Source organism: Saccopteryx leptura, chromosome 2 (assembly GCF_036850995.1).
Source record: "Saccopteryx leptura isolate mSacLep1 chromosome 2, mSacLep1_pri_phased_curated, whole genome shotgun sequence".
NCBI classification, from domain to species: domain Eukaryota; kingdom Metazoa; phylum Chordata; class Mammalia; order Chiroptera; family Emballonuridae; genus Saccopteryx; species Saccopteryx leptura.
The window spans coordinates 325,201,564-325,213,696 of NC_089504.1; the positions used below are offsets into that span (position 1 = coordinate 325,201,564).

A 12,133-nucleotide genomic window follows, 5' to 3' on the forward strand; every position below is an offset into this window, starting at 1 on the left:
TGGGCGCATGCGGGAGTCTGTCTGACTGTCTCTCCCCGTTTCCAGCTTCAGAAAAATACAAAAAAAAAAAAAATTAAAGTGTACAATTCAGTAACATTTAGTAGATTCAAAATATGCAACCACTTACGTAAAAATCATGTTTTAAAAATCACTATGTGATACCACTAGAACATTTATGATAGAAAACACAGACATATTGGCAAGAATATGTTGGAATTAGAACCCTCAGACATTACTAATGGGAATGGTAAATGGTATACCCATTTTGCAAAAACATTTGGCCAGTTTCAAATTATCAGGTGTTAAGTGGCTAAACAAAATGTGGTATATATGTGTCTTTGGAGTACAATTCAGTAATAAAAAAATACAAACTTATGATTACTGCTATAACTTAGATGAACCTTAAAACATTATGCTAAATAAAAGAGGCCAGATGTAAAAGACCTTGTGTTAATAATTACACTTATATGAAATGTTCACAGAAGGGAAACTTGTAAGAGATAGAAAATAGGCCAGGTTGTTTTGGGTCTAAGGGTGGTAGCACAGACTGACTAAAAATAAGCACAGAGTATCTTTTTGGGGTAATTGAAATACTCTAAAATTGGATTATGGTGACGGTTACATGTCTGTAAATTTATCAAAATCATTGAGTTGTACACTTAATCCGGTAAGTGTATGTTATGTAAAATATTCCTCAATAATGCTATTTTAAAAACATTAGTATAAGGCTTGATAGTGGTGTTATGACTCCCTGAAATTGGCTTATCAGTGTTTCACGAATTGAAATTATAGCATGTTTTTCCTTATAAAAATTTCTAATGATAATTTGTGTTGTGCAGTCATTTGTTTCATGCACCGTTTGATGTACTGAATTTCTTTTGTGTGTACAGAGGATGGTTAGAACGGGAAAGCAGGTATGGTCTGCAACCTGGACACAATTGGTTTATCATCTCCATGCAGTGGTGGCAGCAGTGGAAAGACTACGTCAAATATGTGAGTAAGATTTCTATTTATCTACATTTTTCATAGAGTTTTCAGCTCTCCAGAGTTTGGTAACTACTGTCTAGTAATTAAATGCTCTAACTTAGATAAAGATTTGAAAGGGAAAGAAATGATTACCCATATGATACTTGCTATGTACCAGACTCTGTGCTTATGCTTCCACGTTAGTTTTCTCCCTGCAAAAACTTGGTGAGGAGGGTAATATTGGGTATGCGGGTGAATGTATATCCATCTTACATATCTTATATAATCCTCACAATCCATGTGAAGAAGGGGGTATTATATCCATGTTATTGTGAGGAACCTAAGTATGAGATTAAAGGTTACCTTAATTTTTTGCTGAGTGGAAGTCTTGGGACCAAATCTAAGGATAGAATTTAAATCCAGTGGCATCTTAACCACTTTGTTTAAATTATCCTCATTATTTCACTGAAAAGTTGAAAACCCTTTGGTAAGAAGTGTTGATTTTCTATTCAAGAAACTTAATTTTGTCCCTGGCTGGATAGTTCGATTAGTTAGAATATTGTCCTGAAATGCAGAGGTAGTGGATTCTTTCCCTGGTCAGGGCACATACAGGAACAAATCAGTATTTCTGTCTCTCTTTTAAATCAGTAAATAATTTTTTAAGTTAATTTTGGAATTAATATTAAAATCCAATTTCTAAATGATAACTTGCCATTGTTCCAAATAAAGAGTTAAAGAAGAAATTCTCATTAGTGAGTATTCTAGTCTTATTGAAAACATAGAAGGGATTATTTTTAGAATTAGAAAACTGAAAAAAAGTAATTCCAGAAATTAATCCTCCACTTTTGGAGAGCTAATTGATATATCATCTCATCATCTGTTGCCAAATGATTATTAACCAGAAGTGTTATAATTTTGTTCATATTTTTCCTATATGTTTTTTTCTGTCATTGTTTATCAGAATATTTGTAGATTATTCACATTACTTACCTCGGTATCTTTCCTGGTTCTTTATTCCCTTTTGCAGAATTTAGTATTTGTTTTCATAAATAAAATATGTTAACTGGAAAGGGTAGACTTGTGTTACTGAAGGAGTGAAATTAGGGAAACGGCTTCAAAGACCTGTAGATAGAGAATGATGGTAATTGTAGATAGAAAAAAACATTGCATTAGGTAATGTGTCACGGTCTATTTTGAAGTGCTCTTAGTCTTTATATTCTTAGTTTGGCCTTAGAATGAATGTAATTAATGTCTTACTGGTTACACACTCAAAGAATAAACTAGCTTTGTGTTTGAAGTATTATTTTTTGCTTCCTGTAGGAACATGACAGAGGTCTTTCTCTAAACAGCATATTTCTTATAAAACAGAAGTGCACTGCTGAGAACATGAGCTCAGTTTGTTCTTCCCTGCCATAACTTTTCTGTGCGTTAAAAGAATTAGTGGAGGGTGGTAAGGGAGAGATGTAGAAGGGGATATCTGCACTTAAGTGTCCTATTCCTTTCCTCACTCTGGCATTCTGTATTGTCTAGTATCAGTTTATATGGAGGGAAAGATAGCAGAAACTTATGCAAGTTATTTATTATAATAAGAAGAAGGAGAAAATGTGAGAGACGTCAAACAGGCTCTACTAGTAAAGCCAAATCTGACAGCAGATTACAAACAACAGCTGATTCCAACCCAAGAAGACCTAGAAATAACACAACTGAAAATTGGAGGCAAACAACACCAACCCTCAACTTAGCCAGCTCTACAAACAACACACCCAAATGAGGAGGGTATATACAAAATGGGAAGACAGAGAAGTGTAATCCAAATGAACCAACAAGAGAAACCTCCATAAAATGAACTGAGTGAGATAGAAATAAGCAAACTACCAGATGCAGAGTTTAAAATAATGATTATTAGAATGCTGAAAGATCTTAGAACAGCAATGGATGGACACAATATACACATAAAGAGATAATAAGCATCAAAAAGGACATTGAAATAATAAGAACCAGTCAGAAATGACAAATACAATAGCAGAAATGAAAACTACACTAGAAGCAATTAAAAGCAGGCTGGATGAAGCAGAGGATCGAATCAGCGATTTAGTAGACAAAATAAACGAAAACATGGAAGCAGAGCAGCAAAAAGAAAAGAGGCTGGAAAAATCTGAGGAAACTCTAAGAGAGCTCTGTGACAACCTAAAGAGAAACAACATCCCCATTATAGGGGTTCCTGAAGAAGAAGAGAAAGAACAAGGGATAGAGACCTTGTTCAATGAAATCATAGCTGAAAACTTCCATAACTGCTAGAGAAAAAAAGGCTATCACCTACAAAGGAGCCTCCATAAGGATGAAATCGACTTCTCAACAGAAACACTTGAGGCCAGAAGGGGATGGCAAGACATATTCAAAATAATGCAGAAAAGAGCCTACAACCAAGACTTCTTTATCCAGCAAGGATATTGTTTAAAATTGAAGAAGAAATAAAAAATTTCCCAGATAAAAATAAAAAACTCAAGGAATTTATTACAGCCAAACCGATGCTGCAAGAAATGTTAAGGGGCCTTTTGTAAACATATCAAAGGGAGAAAAGAATACAGCAAAAGAGGAATACAGCTTTAAAGAATAAATTGGCAATAAACAACTATATATCAATAATAACCTTAAATGTAAATGGATTAAATGATCCAATCAAAAGACATAGGGTAGCTGTGTGGATAAGAAAACAATACCCATACATATGCTGTCTACAAGAGACACCTCAAAACAAAAGATTCACATAGACTGAAGGTAAAAGGATGGAAAAAATATTTCATGCAAATGGAAATTAAAAAAAAAAAAAGCTTGGGTAGCAATACTTGTATCAGACAAAATGGACTTTAAAACAAAGGCTGTAGTAAGGGATAAAGAAGGTCACTACATACTGTTAAAGGGAGTATTGCAACAGGAAGATATAAGCATTATTAATATCTACTCACCTAATATAGGAGAACCTAAATATATCATGTAAAGCAGACTTTGTTGGATATAAAGGGCGAGATCAACAGCAATACTATAATAGTAGGGGATTTCAATATCCCACTAACATCACTAGATAGATGTGAGAGGAAAAAAAATTAACAAAGAAACAGCAGACTTAAAGGACACACTAGATCAACTTAATTTAATAGATATCTTCAGAACCAACCTTTCACCCTAAGGCAGCAGAATATACATTCTTTTCAGGTGCTCATGGTACATTCTCTAGGATAGACCACATATTAGGGCACAAAAGTAGTCTCAAGAAATTTAAGAAGATTGAAATCATATCACGCACTTTCTCTGATCACAATGTCATGAAACTAAAAATCAACCACAACAGAAAAACTGAAAAATACCCAAACACATGGAAACTAATGGAATGTTATTAAATAACGAATGGGTTAATAATGAGATCAACGAAGAAATTTAAAAATTCCTAGAAACGAATGATAATGAGCATACAACAACTCAAAATTAATGGGACACAGCAAAAGCAGTAAGTACTGAGAGAGAAGTTTATAGCACTATAGGCATACCTTAAGAAGCTAGAAAAGGCTCAAATAAACAACCCTGCATCTAAAAGAACTAGAAAACGAACAACTGAAGGTAGGAAGTAGAAGGAAGGAAATAGTAGTAGAAGGAAGCAAAAAATAAAGATCAGAGCTGAAATAAATGACATAGAGACTAAAGAAACAATACAAAGGATCAATGAAACCAAGAGCTGGTTCTTTGAAATGCTAACGAAGATCAATGAACATTTAACCAGACTCAGCAAGAAGAAAAGAGAGAGGACTCAAATAAATACAATTAGAAATGAGAGTGGCGAAATAACAACTGACACAACAGAAATACAAAATATTTTAAGAAAATACTCTGAAGAACTGTATGCCAAAATATTAGACAACCGAGGTGAAATGGACAAATTTCTTGAAACATATAATCTTTCCGAAATCAATCTTGGAAGAATCAGAAAATCTAAACAGACCGATTACAACAAATGAGATCGAAACAGTTACCAAAAACCTCCCAACAAACAAAAGCCCTGGGCCAGATGGCTTCACAGGTGAATTCTATCAAATATTTAAAGAAGAACTAACTCCTATTCTTCTCAAGCTATTTCAAAAAATTCAAGAGGAAGGGAGACTTCCAAGCTCCTTTGATGAGGCGAGCATAAGTCTGATTTCAAAACTAGGCAGAGAGAACACAAAGAAAGAAAATTATAGGCCAATATCCCTGATGAATTTAGATGCTAAAATCCTCAACAAAATATTAGCAAACTGGATCCAGCAATACATGAAAAAAAATCATACATCTTGATCAAGTGAGATTTATTCTGGGGTGGCAAGAATGGTGCAATATTCATAAATCAATCAACATGATTCATCACATAAACAAAAAGGAGAAAAACCACATGATAATTTTCATAAATGCAGGAAAAGCATTTGATAAAATCCAGCACCCATTTATGATCAAAACTCTCAGCAAAATGGGAATACAGGGAACATACCTCAACATAATAAAGGCCATCAATGACAAACCCACAGCCAACATCATACTCAATGGGCAAAAATGAAAAACAATTCCCTTATAATCAGGAACAGGGCAGGGGTGTCTCTTTTCACCACCCTTATTCAACATAGTACTGGAAGTCATAGCCACAGCAGTCAGACAAGAAGAAGAAATAAAAGGCATCCAAATTGGAAAAGAAGAAGTAAAACTATCATTATTTGCAGATGATATAATACAGTATATAGAAAACCCTAAAGTCTCAGTCAAAAAACTACTAGACCTGATAAATTAATTCAGCAGGGTGTCAGGATATAAAATTAATACTCAGAAGTCAGAGGCATTTTTATACGCCAACAATGAACCATCAGAAAGAGAAATTAAGGAAACAATCCCCTTTACTATTGCAACAACAACAAAAAATAAAGTACCTACGAGTAAATTTAACCAAGGACATTAAAGACTGGTACCAGGAAAACTATAAACCATTGATAGAAGAAATCAAGGAACATACAAAAAAGTGGAAGTATATACTGTGTTCATGGTTAGGAAGAATAAACATTATTAAAATGTCTATATTATCCAAAGCAATTTATAAACTCAATGCAATGCCAATTAAAATACCAATGACATACTTCAAAGATATAGAACACATATTCCAAAAATTATATGGAACCAAAAAAAACTCGAATAGCCTCAGCAATCTTGAAAAAGAATGAAGTAGGAAGTATCACACTTCCCAATATCAAGTTATACTACAAGGCCATTGTACTCAAAACACCTTGGTCCTGGCATAAGAACAGGCATATAGATCAATGGAACAGAATAGAGAACCCAGAAATAAACCCACACCTTTATGGACAAGTGATATTTGACAAAGGAGGTAAGAGCCTACAATGGAGTAAAGATAGTTTCTTAAAGAAATGGTGTTTGGAAAATTGGAGAGCTACCTGCAAAAAATGAAACTAGACTATCAACTTACATCATTCACAAAAATAAACTCAAAATGGATAAAATACTTAAATGTAAGTTGTGAAACCATTAGCATCTTAGAAGAAAAGATAGGAAGTAAGCTCACCGACATCTTTCGCAGCAATATATTTGCTGATTTATTTCCACGGGCAAATGAAATAAAAGACAGGATAAACAGCCTGACCAGGTGGTGGCGCAGTGGATAGAGTGTTGGACTGGCATGCCGAGAACCCAGTTTCAAGACTCTGAGGTCACCATCTTGAGCGTGGGCTCATCTGGTTTGAGCAAAAGTTCACCAGCTTGGACCCAAGGTCGCTGGCTCGAACAAGGGGTTACTCGGTCTGTTGAAGGCCCAGGGTCAAGGCACGTATGAGAAAGCAATCAATGAACAACTAAAGTGTCGCAATGTGCAACATAAAACTAATGATTGATGCTTCTCATCTCTCCATTCCTGTCTGTCTGTCCCTGTCTCTCCCTCTCTGTGACTCTCTCTCTGTCTCTGTAAAAAAAAAAAAAAAAAAAGATAAATAAGACTATATCAAACTAAAAAGCTTTTGTACAGCTAAAGACAATATGAACAGAATAAAAAGACAAACCACACAATTGACAATTGACAATATGTCTGATAAGGGGTTAATAACCAAAATTTATAAAGAACTTGTAAGACAACACCAGGAAGGCAAACAATCCAATAAAAAATTGTGCAAATAAATGAAAACAGTTCTCCAAAGAGGACTTATGGATGGCCAATAGACAAATGAAAAAATGTTCAACATCACTAATCATTAGAGAAATGCAAATTAAAACCACAATGAGATACCACCTCACACCAGTCAGAATGGCGCTCATTAACAAAACAACACATGATAGGTGCTGGTGAGGATGTGGAGAAAAGGGAACCCTCCTGTACTGCTGGTGGGAATGCAGACTGGTGCAGCCACTGTAGAAAACGGTATGGAGATTCCTCAAAAACTTAAAAATGGAACAGCCTTTTGACTCAGCCATCCCACTTTTAGGAATATAACCCAAGAACACTATAGCACTGTTTCAAAAAGAGAAATGCATCCCCATGTTTATGGCAGCATTGTTCACAGTAGCAGAGATCTGGAAACAGCCCAAGTGTCCCTCAGAGAATGAGTGGATTAAAAACGGTGGTACATATATACAATGGAATACTAAGGGGTCATGAAAAAGAAGGAAATATTAACTTTTGCAACAACATGGATGGACCTGGAAACTATTATGTTAAGTGAAGTAAGCCAGGCAGAGAAAGAAAAATATCATATGACCTCACTCATTTTAGGAATCCAAGAAACAAAGAACTGAAGAACGGAATTGAGACAGAGGAGGGATCAGTGGAAAAGAGGACAGAGGGAAAGGGGATGATAGGATGGGATAAACCTGAAGGGAAGGAGGGAGGCAGATGTTGGGAACAGAATAAGGGAGATATTGAGGGTAATATGGAGGAGGGGGATGCATTCGGGGCAACACTAGAATCTTATGTAAACACAATAAATTTAAAAAAAAGTAAATGGAATAATAGCCTTCTTCTTTGAAGAGAATTATTCTTTACCAAATAAGAGAAGTGTTCTTTACTAAATAGGCAATTCCTTTTAAATGCAAATAACATTTTTATAAAGTGACATTCTGGGACTTATTTTTCCGTATCTGTAAATTGAGAGTAATAACAGTAACATAGGCTGTTATGAAAATAAAGGAGTTGATGCTAGTTATGTGTTTTAAAACAATGTCTGGTACATACTACATACTCAATAAGTATTAGCTAATATTATGAGAAACCAACACAGGATAATGGTGAGCTTGTACTTTCTATGTTGGAATTGTAGTCTTGCTGCTTGTTGTATCTTTACCTCAGTTTCCTCATATGAACAACAGGATTAACAATAATACCTTTTTCAATAGGGTTGTTGTCAAGATTTCATTGAGTTAATAATATATTGATACAGACCCATGCCTAAAAAGGAGAAAACACCCTGTATAAAGTTAGAGGTAATAACACAGTAATAGTAGAAGTAGTTGTAGCAGCGGCAGGAGTAGTAATAATTACTTATTTAAATTTACCTTTCCAACATACTTAGCAACTTTGACAAATCTCTTGCTTTAAGAAAAGCCAGGCCCTGGGTTTTTTTCTTTTTTTTTTTTGTTGTATTTTTCGAAAGTGAGAAGTGGGGGCAGTAGATTACCTCATGCACCCCACCCGGATCCACCCAACATGGCCACCAGAGGGCGATGCTCTGCCCATCTGGGGCGTTGTTCCTCTGCAACTGGAGCCATTCTCGCGCCTGAGGTGGAGCCATCCTCAGCGCCTGGGCCAACTTTGCTCCCGTAGAGCTTTGGCTGCAGGAGGGGAAGAGAGAGACAGAAAGGAGAGGGAGAAGGGTGGAGAAGCAGATGGGCGCTTCTCCTGTGTACCTGGCCGACGCACTACAGCTAAGCCCATCGGCCAGGGCCCAAGTTGGGCCCTGTTTAAAATCATTTCATTGAAAAATCTTGTCAATATATGTTAAGTGAAAGAAAAAGAAACAATGTGCTGTGTTTAAAATATAATATTTACTTGGCTGGACCTGTGGTGACATCAGTGGATGAAGCGTTGACCTGGAAGGAATTCTGAGGTCACTAGTTCAAAACCCTGGCCTTGCCCAGTCAAGGCACATACAAGAAGCAACTAGTAATTGATGCTTCCCGCTCCTCTGCCACCTCTTTCTCTCTCTTTCCTCTCTTAAAAATCAATAAGAAAAAATTTTAAATTAAATATGGTATCTACTTAACCAAAATGATAGTTCACATTTCTTAAATTCCAGGCACTTTACGTGTCAATAACTCGAAGATAGAGTATAGTATTATCCTAATTTTACCCATGAAGAAAATAAGCTTAAAAATTGACTTAATGTGAAAGGTCACATAGCTGGTAAGTCAGCATCCTGCCCTTAATTCTAACCTTATCTTCCATGCTACTTATTTTTTATACATATAAATTTTTATTTAAAGGAAACATCAAAATGTCAACTATAGTTAATGCTAAATGGTGGGACTGAGTACTTTTGATAATAGTCTTCATTTTTTTCTATATTTTCTACAATGACAATGTACTGTTTCATAATAAAAAGAATAAATATAATATACAAAAAGCCTCTTATGATTTCCAATATTAAAATGGAATAAAGTCTGGCAGCAGGAAAATAGTTAGACCTAGTATAAGATGGATTGACTCCATAAAAAAAGCTATAGCTATGCCCCTCCCCCCCAAAAAGAAAAAAGCTATAGCTATGAATCTGCAGGAACTGTATAGGGCTGATATTCACTGATTGTGAACATCACTCATTCATAGGGTTGCCAGGTGTTAGAGCCCATCAACAGAATGTAACAACAAAGTCTACATTACTTTATACAGCACAGAGCCCTTTGCAGTCTGTTCCCAGTCTACCATTACCAATTTTGTTACCAGCGAAATGACAAGACCTCAATTCTGTCGTCTTGAAGGAAAGAATTCAGTCAAGAGACAGTGCAGCAAGTAAAGCAAGAATTGCAGGAATACACTCAGAAGAGACTGAGAAGGCAAAGAAAAGGGGCCCTGGGGAGACAGTTTCAGGGGATTGGCCCAGATGAGATGCTGCTGCCCACTACTCACCTGGTTGCACATCTCATAGGGTCCCTTAGAGCTTAGAAGAAAGAGGCAAAGAAAATGCACCTGGGGATGATGGAGGGGGGTGGGGACTGTGTGCTCCTGGAAGGTGGGAAGGGGAAGAGTGTGCTGCTGGATTCTCCTTCCTAAGGGCTTTTGAGGGTGGAGATTTTAGGGGAGATCCCAGGGGAAAATCTCAGTAGACTATGCATCAGCTTTCCAGGAATGTCCTTTTAGGGTCATGGTCTCCACTAATTGGTCAGTGCCAGGGCAGGGGTTCATTAGTTAATGCAGCTGGTACTGAGGTCAGCTTGAGATCCCCTGTCTGGTTTTGCTGCTTTTCTTGGCCTGAGGAACTGAAGTCTACATGTATTTGATGCAGCTCAGAACCTCATTCATTGTTCTGGGATTTAATACTTAAGGACTGTTCTCTGGCCCCTGTGTTTGTTTCCCCTCTAAAGGGGTATAACCCACATGACTAGCAATATGCCAGGGGAGAAGAGGTTGGGAGGATCCAAATCACATGGCCAGCGATATAAAATCAGGGGTTCTAAATCTATGATCAGCAAATTATGCTAGCAGAAGAGAAAGGTTACCCTGTGGGCAAGATCCTTCTTTCCTCAGTTTTTCCCATTGCTGGGCACCTGGGGCTTTCTGCCCTGGTGACCTGTGCCTGGCCTATTCTTGCTCTGCTCATGTCTCTAACTGCCTACCACAATTTTATTTATACATACTCTTCCCTTTTAAGACATTTAAATTTAGGTATACATTACAATATTTAAATATTTAAATGACTAGCCAACCACAAGATTACAAACCATAAATAATTTTGGGATTCATGTTTGAAGGCTGCATAGTTGTCAGATTATTAAATTTTGCTTCCTACTGTTTGACATGGTTTTTAGGATGCCAGCCCTGTTGTGATTGAGCCATCTGTTCTGAATGGAGGAAAATTTTCATTTGGAACAGCAGTACATTCTGTAGAGCAGAGTGAAGATAGAATCAAAGGGGGCAGCCTCAGTGATGTGAACACCACGGAAGAGAAATTTTCAGACAATATTTCTACTGCATCTGAAGCCTCAGAAACTGCTGGCAGTGGTAAGTATGACTTGTTTCCCATGAGGTTAGTCGTAGTCAGTTCTTTTTTTTTTTTTTTAAGTGAGAGCTACAGGAAGTGAGAGAAGCATTAGTTCATAATTGTGGCACCTTAGTTGTTCATTGATTGCTTTCTCATACTTACCTTGACCAGGGACTTCAGCTGAGCCATTGACCCCTTGCTCAAGCCAGCAACCATGAGTTTTAAGCCAATGACCTTGGGCTCAAGCCAGCGACCTTAGGCTTCAAGGCAGTGACCATGGGGTGATGTCTATGATCCCATGCTCAAGCTGATGAGCCCACGCTCAAATCAGATGAGCCCATGCTCAAATCAGATGAGCCCATGCTAATGCCGGTGAACTTGGGGTTTCAAACTTGGGTCCTCAGCATCCTAGGTCAACTCTATCTACTGTGCCAACACATGGTCAGTCAGTCAGGGTCAGTGCTTAAAGGAGTAAACTTTATCAGAACATACTTGATAGTAGGATATTGCCTGTCAGGCTTCCATTCATAGGAATAAGTTTTGAATGAAATGTTTATTTACCGTATTTCCTCGTGTATAAGACGCACCCTTTCCCGAAAAATTTGGGCTCTAAAAACTGGGTGTGTCTTATACAGTGGTTGTGGTATTTCAAATGCCATAGATGGAACTGAGATCAAGGCAATATATGAAGACAGTGATTCATCATCAGACACAGATGAGGACAAGCTAATGGATGGGAGTTTTGACAGTAATGAAGAGTTGTATGAATTTTATGATGAATAAAACTTGAGTTCAATAACTTTAGGTAGTACATTTTTTTAAGTTTTGGGCCCCAAAATTAAGGTGTGTCTTATACTTGGGAGCATCTTATTCATGGGGAAATATGGTACAAGAGTCTTGAAAATATTTTCACTGATTAGGCCACATTTCTCCATATTATTACTAAATTTGTGAATAAA

The 12,133-nt window shown here is 36.8% G+C and overlaps 1 protein-coding gene across 4 annotated transcripts in view; it reads left to right on the forward strand.

Moving 5' to 3' along the window:
- USP32 (ubiquitin specific peptidase 32) overlaps positions 1 to 12,133 on the forward strand; it is a 178,963-nt gene that overhangs the window by 97,533 nt on the left and 69,297 nt on the right. For all 4 annotated transcript variants that reach the window (XM_066363173.1, XM_066363174.1, XM_066363175.1 and 1 more), the window contains exons 12-13: positions 891 to 993; positions 11,002 to 11,194. In XM_066363173.1, the coding sequence (XP_066219270.1) occupies positions 891 to 993; positions 11,002 to 11,194 (296 nt within the window). The remainder of the gene's footprint in view (positions 1 to 890; positions 994 to 11,001; positions 11,195 to 12,133) is intronic.